We start from the raw sequence: 20714 nt of genomic DNA, 5'->3' as shown, positions 1-20714 counted from the left end.
ATTATAAACAGTATCTAAAAAAAATCCTAAAGATCCAAAACAAAATTACATATTTGCTAAGGTGTCTGTTTTGTGTTGACACAATTAAATTAAAGTAAAATGGCTTTAAAAGAAAAACATTCCTCTTAAAACGTCAATTTCGAGTGTAAAAAGCTGCCAGAAAACCTGTAAAAGTATTAATCAAAACCACTGTAAAAGAATGTAGAACTCATTGGAAGGATTTTTTTTTTAAAATGATGAATGACACAAGTTGTACTGTCTATCAGGTTTACCTGCAACTGAATTTAAAATGAGTCTAAACCATGATGAAGAGATTCAAATACTATAATAAAGTTATTCGAAGAAGCTACAAGGAGACAACATCATTCACAGACTCCAAAATGTCTCCCAATAGCTTCAGAAGTCTAAAGGCAACTATAAAAAAGGTCAAAACAACAAAAAACATTTTAAAAAATATATTTTAAAAAAAGCTCACAACAACTTAAACCAAATTCAAAAATGTGCAAACTGCTTTTACAAGGAATTAAAAAGTAAAACCACAGAACTAATAATGACACTGAAAGCAACAAGCAAAGGCATAGAAAAAATAAAACCTAAATGACAATAAAAAAGTGATAAAAATTTTCTAAATCTTAACATCAGTAATAAATTAGCTCATTAGTGCTGGACGCTGGTTAAAAAAATTATACGCTCCTTTGATGACACCTAGCGGTAAAATAATGTATTACCTCAGATTTATTCATTTCGGAATGACATTTTGATTGAATCAGAACTTTGGTTTGTTACAGAAAAAAAATAAAGCCAACATATAATAAAACCCTAGAGAAATATTATATTTAGGCTATAAACAAATATTACCAGTGATAAAAAGGACACATTCTGAGACAAGATGTTTCTAACGTTAGTGGTATTGTTCTGGTGGAGGAAAGCGCTCCTGGTGCCATTTGTTTAACGTGCCCAAGGTTCTTTAATCAGCACCAACGCAGGCTGGAATTATCTAATAACCCAGATTTTGCTGTTATGGACCTCGTCTTGTTAGTAGCTCTCATTCAACTGTTAGTTATTTGAACCCTATCTCAGGGTGGAAACTGGACCAACCCTGCTCCAACTTTGACCCAGTTAACCCAGCAGTTTTTAGTGCGTAACTGCTAATAAAGAAGGATTATTTTGGATTTCTTGCTCCCTTGCAGGCCTGAAGCTTTGCCTCGTCAGAAGTGTTGCTCTGTGCAGAGAAAACCTGTGATGATGGGAGGGTTGCAGCATGCAAGCTGCCACGTATGAAGGGAGGAGCGAGGAGGAGGAGGAGGAGGAGGAGGAGGAGGAGGAGGAAGGGACTCCTCCCTGAGCTGTAACTTTACGTCACATTACAGCAAGTTTAAACTCCTGCGAGCATTTGATGTCAAATCACACACACATTAGTGGGGGTTTAAACCCAGCTTACATAGGGAGGAGGGCGTGTTTGCATTAAAAAGTCCAGTTCTTAACCCATAAGAAGCTCTGTAAGTGTTTGGAAATGATTAATGTGGATAAAATAAGCTGTGAAATAATGATGCAAATCATAAAAAGAAAAACTCAATAAACTCTCAGTTCCCTGAGCCTCGCAGAGTGGAGTCGGATAGGACAGCCCTCCATGCAAAACAGCCCCGTGGAAAGACACGACGCGCTCACTGATACGCTGCTGGGCCCGTCAGCGGGGCTGGACCGGACCGGGAGCCCGTCTCCATCCACGACTGCAGAACCACTCGCGCTCAGACAGCGAAGATGGCAGGGGGAAACCGATCCAAGAGCGACAGGAACTCCGCTGCGCCCGGCCAGGACAGCGGCGGCGGCAGCGGCAGCGGCGCGCACAAGAAGAGCCCCAAAGGTGGCCCCAACGGGGTGAGTGGCCCCGGAGCCCAGGGGCCCCCGGCGGGCGGCGGCGGCGGCAGTGGTGGCCTGGGTTTTCTGTTAAGTGCAGCGTTTTACGTGGGTCTGGTCGGCGCCGCGGGCTTCGCGGCGTTCCACTTTCAGCAAGCCTTGGATGAAGTCCGGCAGATGGGCGCAAAGCACGAGGAGAGCGCGCGGCGAGGCGCAGAGCTGAGCACCAAAATGGAGAGCGTGGTTCAACAGGTAGGAAGAATAAAAGAAAACCAAGAAAGTTTAACGTGAATGTTCCCAAAAAGTTGAGGAACTGGGATGTTTTTGTGTGAAAAGGCCCATTGATGCACCAAGTCAGGGGTTGAACTTCAATGGTGAACACTTTACACCTTTTGGAGTTAAAAACAACAGGTTTCACACTCTACATACAGGTTTTTAAAGGGGTTGATGATACAGGCAGGCTGAATCTGTCACTAAGGGTTCAGGTTTCACGTTTTAACAAACATGAGCAAATAAAAACACTAAATTCTTAAAGGTTGTTGAGGAATCTGCTGAAAAACTGAATCAGGATGTGACTAACACAAGTCAAGATGGGGTTAATTCATTTGCCTTTCATTTTGAATTTATTTTTTGTGACAATGCAACAGCAAAATTGTCCCTTGAGCTTAAAATAACAGTTGGAGGCCTGAAGTGTTTTAATCAATTTTCTTTTCTCTTTGTCACTCACCCCTCCCTCATTCCTACGACAATCTGGATTATGTACAGCCCACAGTGCTCCAGGAATTTTTAATTGTTCAAAATGTGGCACTACCAGTCTGATCTTCACTGACAATTCATAATTAGTGCTGGCATTAGTTTTGGGATGACTCATCCTCTGACACCTCGGCCTCCTGAATTAGGTTAAGCACAACGAGTTCAATTCCAGAGGAATCTCAGGAACAAAGGATGGGTCAAAAAGATTTAAATTGTCTCTGATTTCTTCATCCAAGGAACCAGATTTTTCTTGAAATCTTTTAGGCTTTCTGCAGGTCTTTCGAGGGATTTTCTAATTCTTGGGCTTCGGAAAAGACTGGTGCAAGAACAACTCTGAGGTGCTCAAATATAATTTGAGTTTTATTCAGGAGCTTTACACCTTTGTGTAAAATGTACATAAAAGCAGAAAGCACTGATTTGCAAATTTAATTCATTTGCATTTTATTCACAATGGAACATGGCAAACATCAAATGTTTAAGAAACTGTACCTTTTTTTTTAGGGGAAAAAAGGTCATTTTGTATTTCATGGCAGCAACATATCTAAAAAAGAAGAAAGACTGGACTGGGTCAAAGGCTGCGAAAGTAGTTTAGAGCTGTGTTTCTGCCCTCAAACTTAAAATGTTCCTTTTATTTCCTTCCATGAAATGGTACAATTTCTCAGTTTGCATTCCAACATTTTTGTAGTTTGGGTTTTACATACATTAGACTACAACAGTTTGGTTTATTCATAAAAACGCTGATCATGATGTCGTGTGGAAAGTTGGCGCTAACACCGCTTGTTTCTGTGTTTTTTCCCAGGTGGAGTCTCTGAGGAGCAACGTGGACGGTTTGGAGTCATCCCTGGGCATCACTCGGGTGGAGCTGGAGGCGGCTGTGACCCGAATGAAGCGGGGCGAGGTGGAGACCAGGAGGGTGGAGGAGGCGCTGCAGAAACTCCAGAACGATCTGCTCAGGGACCTCTCGGAGGGCATCAAGGAGGTGAAGGAGGCTCGGGAAAGGGACTTCTCCTCCCTGGAGAGGACCGTGGAGGAGCGTTTGGCTGAGGTGAGTCAGTCCATCTCAGCCAACGTGGCGGAGTTCGCCGCGTCTCAGGGCGAAGCGCAGAGTCAGCTCGCTGAGCTCAAATCCCGCCTGGGCGTCATCGAAGACCCCGCCCTCATCAAACAGGAGCTCTCCGCCATCGTTGAGGCCGTGGCAGAAATCAAAACGGCCAAACAGGACACCGACGTAACCGCCGATTCCCTCAGGGGGCAAATAGGTGCCGTGAGGGAGGAGCTCCAGACTCGCAACCAGGAAGTGGCCTCGCTGTCTCAGGAAGTCCAAACTGTGAGGTCCCTGGTGCAGGAGACCACCGGGACTCTAAAGCAGTCCCTGTCTGCAACAGAGACGGAAGTCCAGACACTAAAGGACCAAAGTGGGACGCTTCAGAGCGGCTTGCAGCAGGTCACTGACGCTCTTCGTGCCGTGGAGGAGAAGGCAAATGCAGCCGCAGCTCTGGCTCAGAGAAAATCGGAAGATCTTGAAGCCAGCGTCAAAGCATCGGAGGAGAGCGAAGACTCGTTGTCCGCGTCAGTATCAGACATCGGCGGCAAAGTTGAATCCCTGTTCGCCAGGTACGACGGGCATGAAAGCAGCTTGGCTGCACAGGTGGAGGCGGTGGAGAAGGTCAAAACTGATCTGAAGCAGGAGCTGGAGGCCATTAAAGCCACTGTGGAGGAGCTGCAGTCCAACGCCGCCGAGGGAGCTTCTATGGGCTCCAGGAGTCAGAAGGTGGAGGAGATGGAGAGGAGGCTCGCTGCTTTGAGGCCCGAGGAGCTGGAGGAATTGAAAGCAACCGTTGACGACCTGAAGAGCAAAGCAGCCAAGCTAGAAGGCCAGGACGTGGCTATTTCTGCCCTGCAGGAGGCGCTTCAGGGGGCAAAACTGGCTGGAGATCAACCGGGGGCAGCGGCGAGCGGCCTGGAGGAGCTGCGCGCCGATGTAGCTGCTCTGAACCAGCTCGCCGCCAAGGACTCCGGCCTGGATCAGCAGGTGGAGGAGCTGGAGAAAAGACTCACGGCTTTGGAGGACAGGATGTAGGTGGACTGAGGAACAATAACGAGGCGGTTTTCTGTCCTGGAGGAGCCGCAGAAAACCGCACGGACACCTTCTGTCTTTTTCTGAGACAAGGATGGGAAGCTGTAGCCGTGCAACGTCAGCTCAAACAACCGAAGCAATAATGAATCACTTTTTCTTTATTTTATTTTAGTTTATTTTTTTAAATGAACCGTCTCCAAAACTCTCTGACGTCAGGACGAGGGACAGAGCTGAACTGCTGATTTGTGAACTCAGATCTACTCAATCTGCACTGTAGTTTTTCATTTTGTCATTTTTATTTTGTTAGATTTGAAAATAATGTTTTGATGCAAAAAAAAGAGCAGTTTTCAAGCACTCTGTTTTTTCACTACTTTCACTTTTTTTTTTTTTGTAGGAATAAAAAAAATCTTGTTGACTCAAATCTGTGATGAATTATTTTGGGTGTGAACATCATGATGAAATTTTGTTTTGCTTTGGGTTTTCGATAAATGGGTGGGAATGGACGGGGGGGTAATTCGAGTTTAATTGAACAACCTAAGCTGTCACATTAAATTTTAGTTTTTAAGCAGCGACACATTTCTTTATACGGGATGAGAGATTGCAGATGAGGGAGGAAGACTCAGCTTGTTGATTTTTAAGTTTATGACAAAAGACAGTCGAACATCCCAGGGATTAGACGGATCCAAGCGGCTAAATTTGTCTAATCTCATATTGTCAGAGTGCTTGTTTGTACAAATCTTATCAGTGAAACAGAACGGCGCCAGTCTAGAACTAGAAGGCCAGATCAGTTAGACCCAGCACTGAACTGGGAACAGGAAGGCACTAAAAAGGACGCCTCACAGAGCCTGTCAGTCAATCTGATTTTGTCTGTAACAAATAATTTTTCAACGACGCTTACTTATATTTCTAGCTGTTCTTTAAACGTTTCCTTGCGCAGCAGCTGCTTTGCGACCACTGGACAGGAAAACCTTGTCTGTGTTGCCTGAAGGCATCACTTTAAAACTCGAAAGCCTCACATTCCTTGGAGGAATGCGTATCGCGTGCCGCTTTTCAGGCCAGAGTTTTGGGTAGAATCACCTTCTGATGAGAAATGTTTAAGTTGTAGCAGTTTTTTTGTCACACCTTGTAAATGTTAGGCAAGATCAGTTAGCGCTTGACGTGTTGAGGATGACTCTCAGCTACCACACCAAATTTAGCTCAATATCTGTGAAACTGACCTGAAATAGGCATTTTTTTGTGTTGGCTGAGGTTAACTGTGGTGGCCATCTTAAATCCAACAGTTAATCAGTTTGAGAGTTTTTTAAAATCCATCCAGTGGTTTATGAAATGCTTTGCTTACAGACACCTTTGAGTGACACATATTTAGGTAATGTAAAAAAAGAACGAATGTGAGATTAATAATAAGAAGAGAGAAATACATTTTTAATAAGAATGTTTATTCCAGTAAAGTTTAAACAGTAGTATGACAGGTGAGCTGTTAAGAGTTGAACAAAAGCCCCAAACATTATTCTTCATGTTGGCGCGTGTGTGTCTCTAATACCAGATAAATCAGATATTTCACTGACGTGTTTTGCTGTGACACTTAAATCCCCTTCGACCTCAGTGAGGTTCCATAAAGTCTGGCGAAGCTCGGCGATCTCCTGCTCCCTCTTGGTGAGATCTTCTGCTAATCGGCCGATCCGAAGAGTCAAGTCGGACAGCTGAGGCTCGAAGGCCCCGAAGTCTCTTTTAATAGACGCCACCTTCGGCTTCAGGTCGGCGGCGAATGTTGCGGTCCTGATGAGGCGAGCCCGGCCGCTCTCCAGTTCCCTCAGGCGCTCCGAGAGCTGCTCGTCCGCGGCGGCGAGTTCGGGGAGACGCCTGCGCAGCTGGTCGATGGCCTGGCTGTTGCGTTCGGAGGCGGAGCGGAGATTGGAGACTCTGTCGATGCTGCTGGCGAGCACGTCGCCGATGCGTTTGACCATGCTGTGCTCCACCCGAGTGGTCTTGTCTTCGAGCTCCCCCACCTGAGCCAGAAGAGAGTCCAGCTCAGACTGCAGGCCGTCCATCCGGCGCACGTCTGTCCTCACTGAGGATACCTGGAATCAGCACAAGAAAACATGCTGTAAACATTTATCCATCACTGGATTTACATCTACTACTGATCAACTTTTGGAGTCAAGGACGCCATCGATAACTGACCTTAGCAAACACAAAAATGGCAAAAACTTGGGTCAATCATACAGATACAGAGCTGAAATCTGGCGTAGTTGCTGAGAGTCATCCCCAACACACACCTCAAGAGCTAACAGATCACCTGAGATCTTAGTTTAAAATATTGGCACACAAGGAGGCAGGTGATACGCTAGCAAGGAGTGCTAGTTTCATTTCAGAAATGGACATTGAGTCAAAAAACTGAGTAGATATATTACAAGAATCTGCACTAAATTCTGCAGAATTAAATTTGTAACTCAATGAATGTGATGAGTCAACATTTCTTTGCAAACCTAAGTCATTTTACTTTAAAATTGGAAAGTTGGTTGTAAATCCACAAAAAGGAGGAAAAAAAACTTATTCAAACATGAGTGTGAAAAGAAAAAACAAAAATCTAAAGTCTGTGTCTCTTATTGCATGACAGAAAAATTAATAGGTTTCCACTACTAAATAAAGACCAAAAAAAGTAATTTACTCCATTTTCTCACAAGTTTAAATCCTAAGCGAATGTTTCTAGAGGACACAAACATCTGGATGAAAACAATAATACAAACCTTATTGGCAAAGTCCTTAGTGATAGCCGAGGTGCGATCTTCTATCTGCCCCACGGCGCTCCTCAGTGAGGCCAGGCTGCCCTCCAGCTGCTCCCGTTTCTCAGTCAAACCGGACGCCCACTCCTTCAGCCGCCTCACGTCCTGCTGTAAAGCCTCCATCTGAGGCTGCTTGACCCCCCGCTGACCCTCGAGACCCTCCAACATCTGCTGGACGCCCTCACACTGAAACAGACCGTACAGCACGTTGGAGTGACAGAACGGCTATGCTCGAGTGGAAGATGGATTATTCCATTTCTAATGGAAGATAAACACAAGACTGATACTCAGTAAGCAAGAGAATTAAACAATACAATAAAATAAAAGCAGATTTTTTTTTGTGTATGTGTGTGTTTTTATTCAATAAATTTAATGTTGAAATGCAAATTTTCAAGCAGTAAAACCAAAATCAGACAATAATATTTAAAAGAAAACTAACACTGGACCAAAATTACAGCCTAATATAACAAATGCTAAGAAACACATCCACACTAAATGATTTCCTAAACGATTTGAAACACAATCATTCAGTAAAATCCTCTTCAGGATGTTCACTTGGTGCGTCCTGGTCATCTTCCTGCCACTGCTCCTCCTCATCTTTCCATTCCTCCTCCTCCAACATCTCAGAGTCCACCTGGCCCTCCAGCGGACCTCCCCTCAGCACCATGGTGAGTTTGCGGACTGCCTCCTTCACCACAGACAGCTCGTTCTTCATCTTCAAGACGCTGTTTTGCGCCTGCAGGGTGTCCAGCTCCTGTCGGATCTCAAGGATCTCGTTCAGCGCCTTCAGCATGCTGTCCTCGGTTCCGAAAACCTGCAGCGTCACCTCCTCCAGCCTCTTCTCGGCCCCGCTCAGATCGCCGTTCAGTTTCAGGATGGAGCGCACGGCCTCCTCCACCTGCGGCAGGTGCTCTTCACAGGCCTGTGCTCGGGGAACGTGCTCCTGGAGCTGAGAGCTCAGCTCCGCCTCCCTCTTGCTCAGGATGCCGATCTGCTCCTCCAGCTTGTGGATCTGCTTGGTGTTCCAGTCCAGCTGGTCCTGTGTTCGCTTGGCGTCGTCGCCCTCGGTGCGCTCCAGAGCGCGGGCGTTCCTCTTTGTGCTGTCCTCCAGCTCTTCCAGCCTCTCCGCCAGCGTCCGGGTCCTCCGCTCAGCCTCGTTCACCCACCCTGTGGCTCTGGCGTGAGCCTCCCGCGCCTCGACCTTGATGGCGGCCAGGTCAGAGGTGACAGCGGCCAGCCTCTCCTGCCACATCTCCGTCACGTTGAGGAAGTGAGCGTTGACCGACTGCAGGTCGCGGGAGGCGGAGTTCTCGTCGGTCTGCATCGCCACGATGGCAGCACGGAGAGAAGAGACGTCCTGCTGGAGCCTCGTTGCCAAGGAGGCGGTGGAGAGCGCCTCCTGGAGGTCATCCTCGGACGCGGCAAGCTGCAGCCGCAACACAAAACAGGAGCGCTGTTTCTGTGGGGCTCTATGATCCTCTGACCTCACCTCAAACACACAACTCATGCAACATTCAGGTTTCCAGAAGGTTAGAGAGCTTCAAGCATTTAGACTTCCCAACAAGTTTTTATTTTTTATTCAAGGCTTTGATTTCCTGCAATTTTTACTTTGGTCCCCATGAAATAAAGCAACATTTACACCTACTTTGTCAAATGTTTAAAAGGTGCCAGACATGATTGCTCTTTGCTTTAAGTTAAGGGTAGAAAAAGTTTCGACTAGCCTAAATTTCTCAAGATACACTACACCATCACTATTCTTTTTCCTACTAAATATACAGTCTGGAAATACAATTACAATAAGGTTAACTTAACTGCACAAATATTGTTTTATCCTTGCAGGTTTTGGGAGCATCATGTAATAAACTGCATCTCCATTTTTATAAAATCCAAATAAAACACTGACACCAGATTACATATATACACAATTTTCAGTGCCAGATGGCTTTGGTTAATTAGGTTTAGCACCACAGATTAATTACTGCCTGTCACCCAACGCAAAGGCGATAAGGTTTTTGCTCGTGTTTTGTCTGTCAGCAAAATATCTTATGAACCACTGGATGTAGTTTAATGAAACCTTTAGAAAGTAATAATTGAAAACAGATCTACAGCCAATAAAATTTTGGATCTAACCCATTTCAATAAGTATAGCCACATTAATTGATCTTAAAAAGCACAAAAATTACTTTGACTCGGTCAGTTTTACAGATACTGAGCTAAGAATCTGGTGTGGTAGTAGCTGAGCCTTATCATACACATACTTCCAGAGCTCGTCAAATCACGCGAGATCTTGCGAGATCGTGCAGAATCCCGTCCACTGATCAGTTTGGGTGAACAGACCTACCTTTTTAGAAACTTTAACCATCTCTTCCTCCATGTCCAGGATGCTGGAGGTCTTCCCCTGCAGAGTCTTGTACTTCTCCTCTATTTGGGAGAACCTCTCGTTCTGCTGCAGCACCACCCTGAAGCCCAAGAAAACCTCTTTAGAGACAAACACTCCGCGAAAAATAAAGTTAATAATAACATTGTTTTTACTCACCATGTCAGGGCTCCGCAAGCTGCAAGCGACAATAAGCACATTAAACTTCTCATGTCGGGGCCCGAGGAGGTTTTCTTTACTCCAGGGAAGTCTTCCGTCTTCCCTTTTTGAGCTTCATCTTTGCAGTTCGCGGAGGAAGTTTCCGAAGGTCCGTCAGGGTTTTGTTTTGGTGTTTGAGTCTTCTTTCTCTGCTTCACCTCAGAGGGCATTTTTAAAACACAAGCCCCTGGTCGGTTCTTTGCCTTTGGTTTTGGACAGACTTTTAACGGGCCTAGCAGAAGACAACGAAGCCAGCTATCTGGTAAATCGCAAACTAACACAAAGAAACCGCCTCAGAAACAAGTTCATAATGATTTAAGCGACAAACGAACTTTGCTACCGAATACCGCTACCCTTCGTGTCCCTTTCTTTGGAAAACGATGCCTTCAAGCGCTGATGGGAAAAGTTGGTAAATTTAAAAACTACGTACCTGACAAGCTAACAAATTCGCTACACTAAAAATAAACCACAGCAGTTGGTTAAGGTTTTTAAATATAACCTCAACTGGACAGGTTCTAGATAACTATCTGTACTTGGCTAATTTGTGCAGCTGAAACACAGACTGGATGTTACCTTGACTCTAAACGCGCCTGATTGGCAAAGTTCCGACCGTACAGAAATGACAGTAAACGCATCAGTCAGCCACGTAGGCGCCAGGATTTAAAAAAAAAAAAAGTAAAACAAGAAAACTATTATCTAGTTTATTCATTAGGGAAAAAATGCTACTTTTTATGATTTGAATAATTTATCAATTACATTAAAGTCCTAAGTGAGAATTATCTGCTTGTTTGATAACTGCAAAACTCAAAATAGTCAGTTTAGAGTTATTTGTACAATAAATCACATTCAAGGGCTGGTCGATTAACTAAACGATTACTGGCACAAATAAAAAAAAAACTTAACTGTTTTAAAATTACAGAGACGTTTGCATAAATATTAACCAATGCAGACTGTTTATTTGGACATAAAATTAAAAGATCTTAGGAACAAGCTGATCATTTGGTGTTTTTGCCAATTTTTTTTTTTTTTTTTTTTTTTACATACATCACAAATGGGGACAAATTCATTATCAGTGGATTCAGCTACTGATAGCCGACTTTAGTCATTGAAAAAAAAAGTAATATTCTTCTGTCATTATATTCAGAATGTCTTTATACTGTATCACTACAAAACGTCATGCAGATTACACACTGATATTCTTTTGTGTAACATTTACAATTATCCAACAGAAAGAGACACAATTTGACAAACATGGGCGCAATAACTAAGAGGTAAACAGCTAGAAAGTTCAAACATCCAACAAAAGCTATGTAAATGGGTAACAGCATAATATTGAAATCAAGGTGAGTGAATAAAGATGTTTTGAACTAAGGTGTATAGTAATGGGGTAAACAGATGTTTTGTCCATTAGAGACAAACAACTCCTACTTTGTCCTTTTTTTTAGTGTTTTCATGTTGAATCAAACTCATTGAATCAACTGATAGTCATACTATCATCATCTGTGGAGCTGGAGATATCAGAGGTCCTTTAAAACCGAGACAGTTTTACCAACAAAACAGCTCAGACGGGTTAAGAAATGTCCAAATCGTTTGAGAGATTTCAGGGGTGTCGGCTACGGTGGGGTCTCTGAGCTGGGTTTGCGTCCCCATCAGCGACGACAGACTGGGTTCTAGTTAATTTGGACTCTGGACGGATTGCTTCGGACTGTTTTTGAGCCATTCCTGAACAAACGTCTGGGAGTCCACCCGTGTCCCAGACGATGCGGGGGATTGGACTGGTCTGCAAAAAATGTCGAGGAGGGTGTCCAAGTAACATCTATAAGAATCCCTGGATGCAGGTTCGCAAAGCAGATCGTCGCCTTCAATCGTGAGAACGTCAGAACTTTCGGAGGTTGTTGAAGTAAAAAGAAAGTGACGGTTTTACACTTGGATTGTCCGCACTGACAACTAGTAACTAAACGTCACAGAAGAAAAAATCCTGCCTTCAACAATCGTTACAAGTATGCCTTTAAATTTAAACAGTAAAAACCTCAGCCTTCAAACAAAAAGGCACCCTTCTATGCTTAATAAAGTCATATATTACAATATCGATAGCAGTGCCTCATTCTGAGCATCACAACCGAGGAACAAAAATTAAATAGTGCAATGATCCTGCATCGTGCAGAGTCCTTCTGGTGCAATAGTTCTTTTTTTTGTTTTTTTTTAAAGAAATAGTGAAAAATATACTCGCTCTTTGGTGTCAGAAGTTAGATGAGAGAATCTAAACCCAACTTTACTCTATCTGTTTATCTTACTGCCAACTGAAGTCAAGTTTAATTTCCAAACCTGTTTTATAAAATAATTGTTAAATCTTTTCCTATCTGTCCAGGTAAGATACCAATTTTCCTATCTTTATATCCCTTTCAAACAAGTTTCAGCAACCCTTGTTTAACTTTCTTTGCATGACCTAAAAAAAAAGCAGCAACTTCAAGCATAAAGAAAGCTCTGAACAAAGAAAGCCACCAACTTTTAGCACTGCTGGAGATGGGCAACCAGCTCCCCCGCGACCCAGGAAGGAAAAAGCGAGTAAAGAAAACAGATGGACGGAAGGATTACTTTTCGTAAATCCAGTCAAGAAAAAACAGACTTGGTCCCTCAAGGTCTGCATCAGCTTTTGGTCCAGTTTTTTTTTTTTTTTATCCTTTTTTTTGGAGGCGCAAACCTAAGTGCACTTTGAGAACGGAAAGGACACTTTCAAGCTTGCGTGAACAAACCGAAGTGGAACTACACACAAAAAACCCCAAAAAGGAATCATAAGGACGTCCCTCCTTTATAACTCACTTTGCTACATAAAATATGTCATAATATGTAACCCCCCCCCCCCAAAAAAAAAAAAAAAAAAAAAAATAATAAAATAACTCAAAGCAGATATAATGCAAACTAAATACTTTTCAAGTCTGTAAAATACACAGAAATCTCCCTTCATGTTGTTTCCGGGGGGGAAAAAAACATTCCTTCCACTCGTTTGTTTAAGTCTTGTATGTTTACACTTCAACTGAAAGAAAAAAAACAAAAAGGTCGTTTCGTGGTAAATCTGCAGACTTGCTGCGAGCGCTGAGAAATCCTTTCTCCCGTTTCTCCTCAGCAGAGAGCTCACAGAAGATGTTCCCACACCAACACTGCTGACTCAGGAGTTGTAGTGATCCTGAAAGGAAAACAGAATAAAACCTTATAGGAACATAAAATGAAAGAAAAAACAAAGACGAGCGCAGTTCTGTTTTTAACCGACCTGGATTGTGTTTACTACGCCGCTCGCCATGACCGACAGCTTTCCTGCGACCGAGCGCACGCCGTGTTTGAGCTGCGACATGTCGGGAGCGCTGGGCAGGACGTTGCTCAGACGGTACGAACTCCCTGCTAACGTGGGACAAACGGTGGGGCAGAAATCAAACACAGTGTCGTGCAAGAACGTCATAAAAATACAGGCTGCTGTCAGGAACAACGCCCAACTAAACCTTTTTTTTTTTTCTTTTTACAGTTCACAAATAACATTTACTAATACTTTGGAATCTTTTAAGAAGTCCTACAGCAGTTTGGATATTATATATTGTAACTTCCTCTTTAACGTGGTAGTTTTCAGTTTTAAGCCTGATGGAAAGAACTGAATTTACAAAATTTATATATTTTTCTTTTGCATACAGCTCCACAACTAAACAGCAATTTCAAACTGAAGGAGAATAAAGTCAAGCAAAGCAAGAGCAATTAAATTTAATAAAAGTACAGGTGTTAAAATAAGGTAAATTTCAAACTCTACATTGTTTATTATAAAGGAACTATAATACGTTTGAATCTTACCGGTTTGTTTCTTCGGATCGTCGAAAAGATCTGCTGAACTTATGGAGGAGTTCCCAGAAAATCTCTCCAGTCGGGTTTTGGCTTCATACTTAAAAAAAATAAATAATAAATAGAAAATAAAATCTCCCTAATGTTGAATGCAAATACTTCAAAATAGAAAAAAAATAGAATCCATTTGCTTGTTACTTTTAGTCCAACTTCTCTCCAGAACTGCTATGATTGTACAGTTTTTGTATTTTTTAATCAACGTGTAATGTTACTGTGGTACCATACGATGTGACTACGCACCTCAGAGTTGTCCTGTTTCCCGAAGTACATATCAGATGAGATGGCTTTGACGTCACCTCCAAACTTTTTCTGAGCTTCTCCTGAATCTGAGACCGGTGCCGGTTCAGCTTTCCTCCTGGTCGCGGGCCTGATGGAAGACAGCGGACGGATGAAATCAGTTTTAGTGACTGACGTTTTAGCATGTCTTATTCCTAAAATTGCAATATTTTATTTTAAAAAGGCAGAAAAATGCTCCTTTTCATTGTTGCTAACAGCTTTACTAAAGAAAGCACGAGGAACCGGTCATTTAAAGTGTCCGTAAACTGCAACCTGAACTCGCTTTGTGTTTAATCTGATCAAAAGCACCCCTACACACCCGCTGTGTGTGTGTGTGTGTGTGTGTGTGTGTGTGTGTGTGTGAGTGTGTGAATTGACCAGAAGAAGCCGTGCAGAGCTTTCCAAAGCAAACATTACAGCAGCGTCGGGTGAAAGCGCACACTTTGGTACCTGTCGTCAGATGAAGACATGCTGGAGGACATGAAGAAGTCCGACTCTGGTTTCTTACTCTCTTTCATCCAACCTCCTCCATCACCACCGTCACCCCAACGGAAAGAGAAACTATCTATAGGTTCCGACTGATCCTCAAACCGAGAGGTGACCCTAAAGATAGAATAGGTTCACGGTGAGGTTAATTATAAAATTACTTTCACGTTAGAATAAAACATTTAGACTAATATCTATTTTTTCAGAGAGCAGCATCAGTCATCCAGGACGTGACAAACAGAAAACTTTGAAAAAACAAAACTGGACTTTAATTCTGTAGCTGGAGACGCTTAGCTTCCCACCCGGGGAGTTTTCTTAATTCAAAACTGGAGAATGCGGAGCGCCAAGCTTTAAACTGCATGTAATGCTCTGTTATGACGGCTAAATCCCACACAACTCTTTTGTTTGTTTGTTGAGTTTAACTGTTTTTGTATAACCTTGAGCCGAAGGAGCCTTCGTCCTCATCTTCTCCAGGAAATCGTCGTCCTTTGGTAGTTTTGGCGCCGAGCGGACTTTCCTGCTGGATGGTGTGCATTTCTGATGACACGGAGTGTGAAACTCCACTACAGACAGAGAAGAATCAGCCACAGTGAAATAAACAAACAGATCAATCCTGGTTTGGTTTTCATTGAAGTCTTCATCTTCTCACCTCCTCATGCCCAGACCCATGCCCAGTCTCTCAGCTTGCTCCTTCTTCTTCCCCTTTAATCCCTTCAGCTTCTGCTCCTCGATTTTCCTCTGCTGCTCCAGCTCTTTGTAGGCCAGGCGCATGGATGGAGCACTGACGAGAAGAACAAAACAAAAAAAAAGGGTCAGAACTGACAATAAAAAGACGGACACTGATGACCCAGATAGAGCTGCTTATATACTGATTAAAAGGCAAAGCTACATTCTGCAGAGCTGAAGAGTAAGAGATTTAAGATTCTGTTCGAAACGTTAGCAGAAAAACTCCAAGCCTTCGTAGTTTATTAAATCCAAGGGAGTGCGCTCACATGGATTCCTCAGGTGTACTCGTCTTCGCAGCAGTGGAGCTCTCGTCTTTCTCCCTGAGTTTGTCGGCAGCCTGAGCCTTCTTCTCCAGCTCAGAGAAACTTTGGCTGCTCACTTTCTGAGCTCCCAGACCGCCTTTCTTAGAAGCCAACTGCAGACAGACGCATGCAGGAAATTCAGACATAGGGGATCAGTTCATAACAGAAGCCATTTTTCGGGCACATTACAGAAACGTAAAAAAAAGGGTATAATTTCAATTCAAATACACACATTTGGGCAGAGAATACAGCTACATGTAGCTTAATTAACATACAGTTTTCTTAGCTGCTGTTGGCTTCTTCTTGAGAAGAGATGAAGGCTCTGAAAAAGAAAACGCAACATCCACACTTCTTCTACAAACAACTCAAGCGTGCTTAGGTAAAAGTGGATGAACTTTAATAGAAACAATTTAAACAAACCTGGGTTGGCTTTTGGAGAAACACTAAGCATTTCGACACTGGGACCCTCCTCTAAATTCCCTGAAAAACAGAGCGAACGTTCGGCTGATATCATTTTAACTGCAGGAAGACGCAACTGGTTTTAGCCTTCGTGTTCAATTATTTATCAGCGACGCACCGTTCCTGTCTTCATTCTTCTCCTGGGTCAAAGGCTTCTCCGATGTGGATGAGCTGAGGCTCATTTTGTCCAAATTCATATTTTCTGAAGCAGCCTGGACAAAAATAAAGAAATAAATTCACTAATTCTGTTACTTATCAGCGTACATACAACACGTCCAGTATCACAGAAATGTCAAATGCTGGTAAACTAAATCATTTTTATAATATGTGCACAATTCTTTTAAATTACCAAGTAAAGGATTTCCATTTAGTCCATAAAGCTAAATAAAAATATTTCCAAAAGACTGCACTGAAAAAGAACCACTGCTACCTGTGAAACACTGACTGTCCACTTGTAACTGAACTGCATGAACATGAACATAAAACGACCCGTCAACACCAGAATCCTCTCTGTTTTCTTCCCATTTATCAGCATATATGGTCACATCGTTAAAACTACAGGAGGAAGGGGTCACCAGAAGACAAACAGAGTCCTGAGAATCAAGGCTTTGTCTAATACTCGACACAAGGATTACTGAAGGAGGTGCTCTTTAGACATTTAGGGTCGTCTTCAACAGGGAAAAACCAAACTTGGCTAAAGGACATGAAAATTAGTTTGATTAATCCTTGGTTAAATTAAATCGTGGCTGACTTTCATACGAAAACACTGGATAAAATAAGTCTTCCTAAGCCTGCAGAAGCTTGGTAGAAGCACTTTTAAGCACTCTGCTACAAATGACCTTTGTTCTGACCAAGTATGCTGCCTGATTTGAAACAACAACAACAAAAAAACATTACCTGAGTGAAAAATAGAGCAAATGGTTTGGTTCACAGAAACATTTAAGAAGTACAAACTGTTTGGAAAATGGGACAGCTTCTTTAAAAATCACACATGGCAGGTGACTGAAGACGCTCATCAAGGTTATGACTAAAATTCAACCAACCATTCAAAACAGGGTCAACACAGAAACCAGTGAGCAAAGAGGAAATACTGTTACCGTTTACCACCACACATATCACCGACCTCAGCTGCTGGTATGGGCTGCTAATTGGTCTGAGTTTATTCTACTGAATGACTAATGGATACTTTATGAATCCATAAAAAAAAAAAAAGATTTATGGCAGCCACAAACTCAAAGCTCTTCAAATTGGACTGTCTTATGATCAGAAACTCAAAAATCTCACAAGGACTCTGGTAAGCATCTGACAGCGAGTAAAAGAGAGATTTGCCTCTGACAGAAAGACAGAACATGTCTCCAGAGACGTGCGCAACTAAAGGATTATTAAGAAGCGCCACAAACTATCCCCCCTATTAGGTCTATAAACGGCATAGCTATGAAGTTTGTAGAAACTTATAAACACCTCAGCACTGTTATTGACAAGAAGATCTCCTTCAAGTGTCACATTGACCCCTTCTACACTGGTATGCTTTCATGTACAAACCCATCCTCCTGACCCCCTTAACTATACTCTAAAGATGTCACAAAGACAGTACAGTCACAGCCTGAGCTCCAGTGATTTTATTTATTTCAGCGTCCCCTCAGTTCGCACAGAACTTGGAATAAAAGGCCTTCTCCTATCCAAGTCCATCTTTCTGGAATAAACTGCAGCAAGAACTCAATTTGTCCAGTTTGATCCCTCTGGGACGTAGATAATGTTTATGCTTATTGCGTTGTTCTTTTTATGTAATTCTCTGATGCTCTGTGTTCCAGGGTCTCTCTTGTAAATGAGACTAGACAGGTAATCTCATTGAGTCAGGTAAATAAATAATTAAATGTTATAATAATAAAATTAAAAAAAACACGACAAAGTGTAACATATTTGATTCCCAGTAATAAAAGGCTCATAAACTGTGTCCTGACTTTAACTATTTTTACTCCTGCAGTAACAAATTATTGTTACCACGCAGACGTGCTCTGTCTGTGTGGACCCACAGCAAACACGCTCCGGTACCTGTGAATGCAGGCTGAAGAAATCCACCTGCTTGTCTTCTGGCGACGTTGGCGACAGGGGAGCCTGACTGTCGAGCCACAGCTGAGGGGGAAGAAGGGGAGCACAACCGACTTAATGATCTGAACAGTTTTAAGGAAGTCCGCTGAGCACGGGGAAGCCAGAGTGGGCTTTGTTTAATCTCTAAGCAGTATGTTTGCGTTACCTCAGTGCCATGGCGTCTGGTAGCTTGCGTGGCCAAGGTCTTTATCTTCTCCCTGTACAGCTGGGCAGCCCGGCTGTTGTATTTGGCGTTGGCCGCACTGGTTTGGCAGCCATGTTGGTTGAAAAATGCAATCTGCCACGGAAAAGTTTAAACGGAAACAACTCAAGTTCATTTATGCGATGTCGGGATTATAACTTGATGACATCTTGTATATCAAGATGCGCCGCCTCCTGATACTCACTGCGCTGGCATTGCCTCCGACCTGCATGCACCGAAGCTGGAACCAGGACCAGTTGAAGTCCAGCTCAGTGGACCTAAAGGAACAGAACGGACATTTTATATCAGTGTGGTTTGACTGGGACACACTGCACCTCAGGTTACAAAAATAAAAATGCTAAATCAAAAATAAAAAAGGACCCTGGTGGTCCCATCAGTTCAAAAGTAACACAACGTTTTTAGCGTGTATGCACCGTGACCTGAAATCAGCCCAGGATTAATGCATTTACTGCGGTCCTGAACCGTTTGAAGATGAGCTGCAACTCCCAGGCGACAGCGAGAGTTTTTATTAAATTTAATAATTTAATCGCTGCCAGTTCCACCAACCTTCACCAGCTAATTAAGCAGCTTTAAGTTCTGAAATAATAAATTAATACCTGCAAAGACATTTTGTTTTAAAAAAAAAAAGAGACTCCTTTGAGGACGGTAATGATCACATTTTGACAGGAGAAGACAGACGGTTTAAGAGGCGTGTTAAAGCCATTTACGTCAAACAGGAAACACCAACTTTAAACGTGGGGAGGAGGCCTCAGGTTTCACCTTTCCTACAACTTACAAAGCCGCTTCGGATCTGATTCTCATTCAGTTTCACACCAATTTACACATTTGTGCATGTGACCGAAACTCGTCTCATGAGGACCAGGTTGACAAGGACCCTAATGACCCTCAGGAGGGCAAGGGACTAACCTGCATGAGAACTCGGCATGCCACGCGGTTTCACAACCCCGCACGTCCCAGTTTGACCTGAGAAAGCCTCTGGGAGGAGAAGCAAAATGTCCTATTGTCCCTTTTTTTTTTTTTTAAGAAACTCTTCAGCTCACACCTAAAACCAAATATGTTCCCACTGAGATGCAAGTAAGCACTAATGGAAATTTTTCTTTCGCTCCTTAAAAAAATGCATTCCAACCCTGGTGATCAGCTGAAATGGAAGCACGTCTTTTAAATTTTTTATTTTATTTTTGCATCTCACAACCTCTGACCCTTTAGCTCCAGCCTGTCTTACCTGATGAAGGACAGATGGACCCCCAGGGACCTGTGAGTCCCAGAGCAGTCTATACAGAGGAACACGCCGTAGGTGATGCTGGCCCAGCTGGGGTTCTTAGCTGAGCAGTCAAAGCAAACCTGAAAAAGGCCAGAGGGCAAAGAACAGCATGAATAAAACCTTATCTGGATCCACGCTTCAGTAATCAATAATAACTCTTGAGTCAGCTCAAATTATCAGCTGTACATGTGGATAATTAGGTGACCGAGCAGCAGGCGCTTCAAACAGCTGTTCAGACATTTCGCTGTAAATTCGTACAGAAACAAGCTGTGGAGACTTCCTTATCATTGAGGGTGTTAGCCCTGATGTTGAGTTTACACTAGGAGCCTTAAGGAGTGAGCCTAAACAAACATGGCTGTTGGAAACTGTCAAAAAAATAAGCTACCAGCCTCTCTCTTCTGGTAGACGCTTTACCTCGTTAAGTTTATTTTTGTTTGTTTACTTTGCCCAAATTGTAGGAGTCGTTTCAACAAGCCCGGCCTGCTTTTATTATATCCCCGACAAAACGAACAATTAGGTTCGAGTGAAGTCCAAACTAGCATAAGAAGTGCGACGTGTCAGACATTTGGAGTCGGCGGACTTCCTCGTTAAAGACGCCGAACCGTCTGTCCGTTGCAACAGCCCACCTTATTCGTAGGGACGGAGCGCAGTCGCTTAAAAATCGCCGAAATGTCCTGTTTGCTGGGTTCTGCCATCGTTCCGCCTCTCGGTAGTCAAAAGCCGTGTTGGTTAGAGGAATGGCATCTAAAGAGCTTCGTGTTTTCCTTTTTTTCCCAACAACAATCGAATGCGACACGTCAGTGAGAAAAAACGTTAGGCTCTCACTCTGATTGGCTGAAAACGCCCCGTGGTTGTGTTGTTGTCGAACGGCATGCTGGGTAATGTAGTTTACCTGATAGCTAGCGTTTCACAACAAAACGATTGTTTTCTGAAAATAAATTATAATTAAAAAGATAAATTTCGCAT

General features: G+C 43.1%; 3 protein-coding genes across 4 annotated transcripts; 1 reads left to right on the top strand and 2 right to left on the bottom strand.

Moving 5' to 3' along the window:
- Positions 1-1469: 1469 nt before the first annotated feature.
- Positions 1470-5081, top strand: ckap4 (cytoskeleton associated protein 4). The gene is made up of 2 exons (XM_017411493.3): positions 1470-2109; positions 3410-5081. The coding sequence occupies exons 1-2, from the start codon at positions 1762-1764 to the stop codon at positions 4688-4690; spliced, it is 1629 nt and encodes a 542-aa protein (XP_017266982.1). The 5' UTR covers positions 1470-1761; the 3' UTR covers positions 4691-5081.
- A 1025-nt stretch (positions 5082-6106) lies between these two features.
- On the bottom strand, positions 6107-10665 carry LOC108233199 (IKBKB interacting protein). Of its 2 annotated transcripts, XM_017411491.3 has the most exons (4): positions 10007-10662; positions 9812-9929; positions 7435-7656; positions 6107-6765 (listed from the first exon to the last, which is right to left on the bottom strand). In XM_017411491.3, exons 1-4 carry the CDS (start codon positions 10213-10215, stop codon positions 6199-6201), a joined length of 1116 nt encoding a protein of 371 aa, XP_017266980.1. In that variant the 5' UTR covers positions 10216-10662; the 3' UTR covers positions 6107-6198. The 2 variants fall into 2 exon arrangements, with proteins under 2 accessions (XP_017266980.1, XP_017266979.1); XM_017411490.3 differs by lacking the exons at positions 6107-6765; positions 7435-7656 and adding an exon at positions 7663-8896 and having other exon boundaries at positions 10007-10665.
- Positions 10666-11042: 377 nt separating this feature from the next.
- On the bottom strand, positions 11043-20551 carry arfgap3 (ADP-ribosylation factor GTPase activating protein 3). Its single transcript, XM_017411715.3, has 16 exons — positions 20375-20551; positions 19710-19828; positions 18672-18744; positions 18431-18562; positions 18229-18309; positions 16295-16388; positions 16138-16197; positions 15993-16039; positions 15682-15830; positions 15339-15470; positions 15127-15252; positions 14654-14806; positions 14168-14294; positions 13880-13967; positions 13314-13441; positions 11043-13229 (listed from the first exon to the last, which is right to left on the bottom strand). Exons 1-16 carry the CDS (start codon positions 20441-20443, stop codon positions 13212-13214), a joined length of 1596 nt encoding a protein of 531 aa, XP_017267204.1. The 5' UTR covers positions 20444-20551; the 3' UTR covers positions 11043-13211.
- Positions 20552-20714: the final 163 nt, after the last annotated feature.

The sequence above is a fragment of the Kryptolebias marmoratus genome, linkage group LG18, assembly GCF_001649575.2.
Source record: "Kryptolebias marmoratus isolate JLee-2015 linkage group LG18, ASM164957v2, whole genome shotgun sequence".
Taxonomy (NCBI): domain Eukaryota; kingdom Metazoa; phylum Chordata; class Actinopteri; order Cyprinodontiformes; family Rivulidae; genus Kryptolebias; species Kryptolebias marmoratus.
This window is presented reverse-complemented; position numbering and strand designations above follow the sequence as displayed.

Bases quoted from the DNA above. Each gene is read 5' to 3' on its own strand.
- ckap4 (XM_017411493.3), top strand. From the start codon at position 1,762: ATGGCAGGGGGAAACCGATCCAAGAGCGACAGGAACTCCGCTGCGCCC. The intron at 2,110-3,409 runs GTAGGAAGAATA...GTTTTTTCCCAG, and splicing joins TGGAGAGCGTGGTTCAACAG to GTGGAGTCTCTGAGGAGCAA.
- LOC108233199 (XM_017411490.3), bottom strand. From the start codon at position 10,215: ATGCCCTCTGAGGTGAAGCAGAGAAAGAAGACTCAAACACCAAAACAA. The intron at 9,930-10,006 runs GTGAGTAAAAAC...CTTGGGCTTCAG, and splicing joins GCTTGCGGAGCCCTGACATG to GGTGGTGCTGCAGCAGAACG. The intron at 8,897-9,811 runs GTAGGTCTGTTC...TTGCGGCTGCAG, and splicing joins TGGTTAAAGTTTCTAAAAAG to CTTGCCGCGTCCGAGGATGA.
- arfgap3 (XM_017411715.3), bottom strand. From the start codon at position 20,443: ATGGCAGAACCCAGCAAACAGGACATTTCGGCGATTTTTAAGCGACTG. The intron at 18,745-19,709 runs GTAAGACAGGCT...CTGTTCCTTTAG, and splicing joins GTCCATCTGTCCTTCATCAG to GTCCACTGAGCTGGACTTCA. The intron at 18,310-18,430 runs GTAACGCAAACA...CTTCCCCCTCAG, and splicing joins CCAGACGCCATGGCACTGAG to CTGTGGCTCGACAGTCAGGC.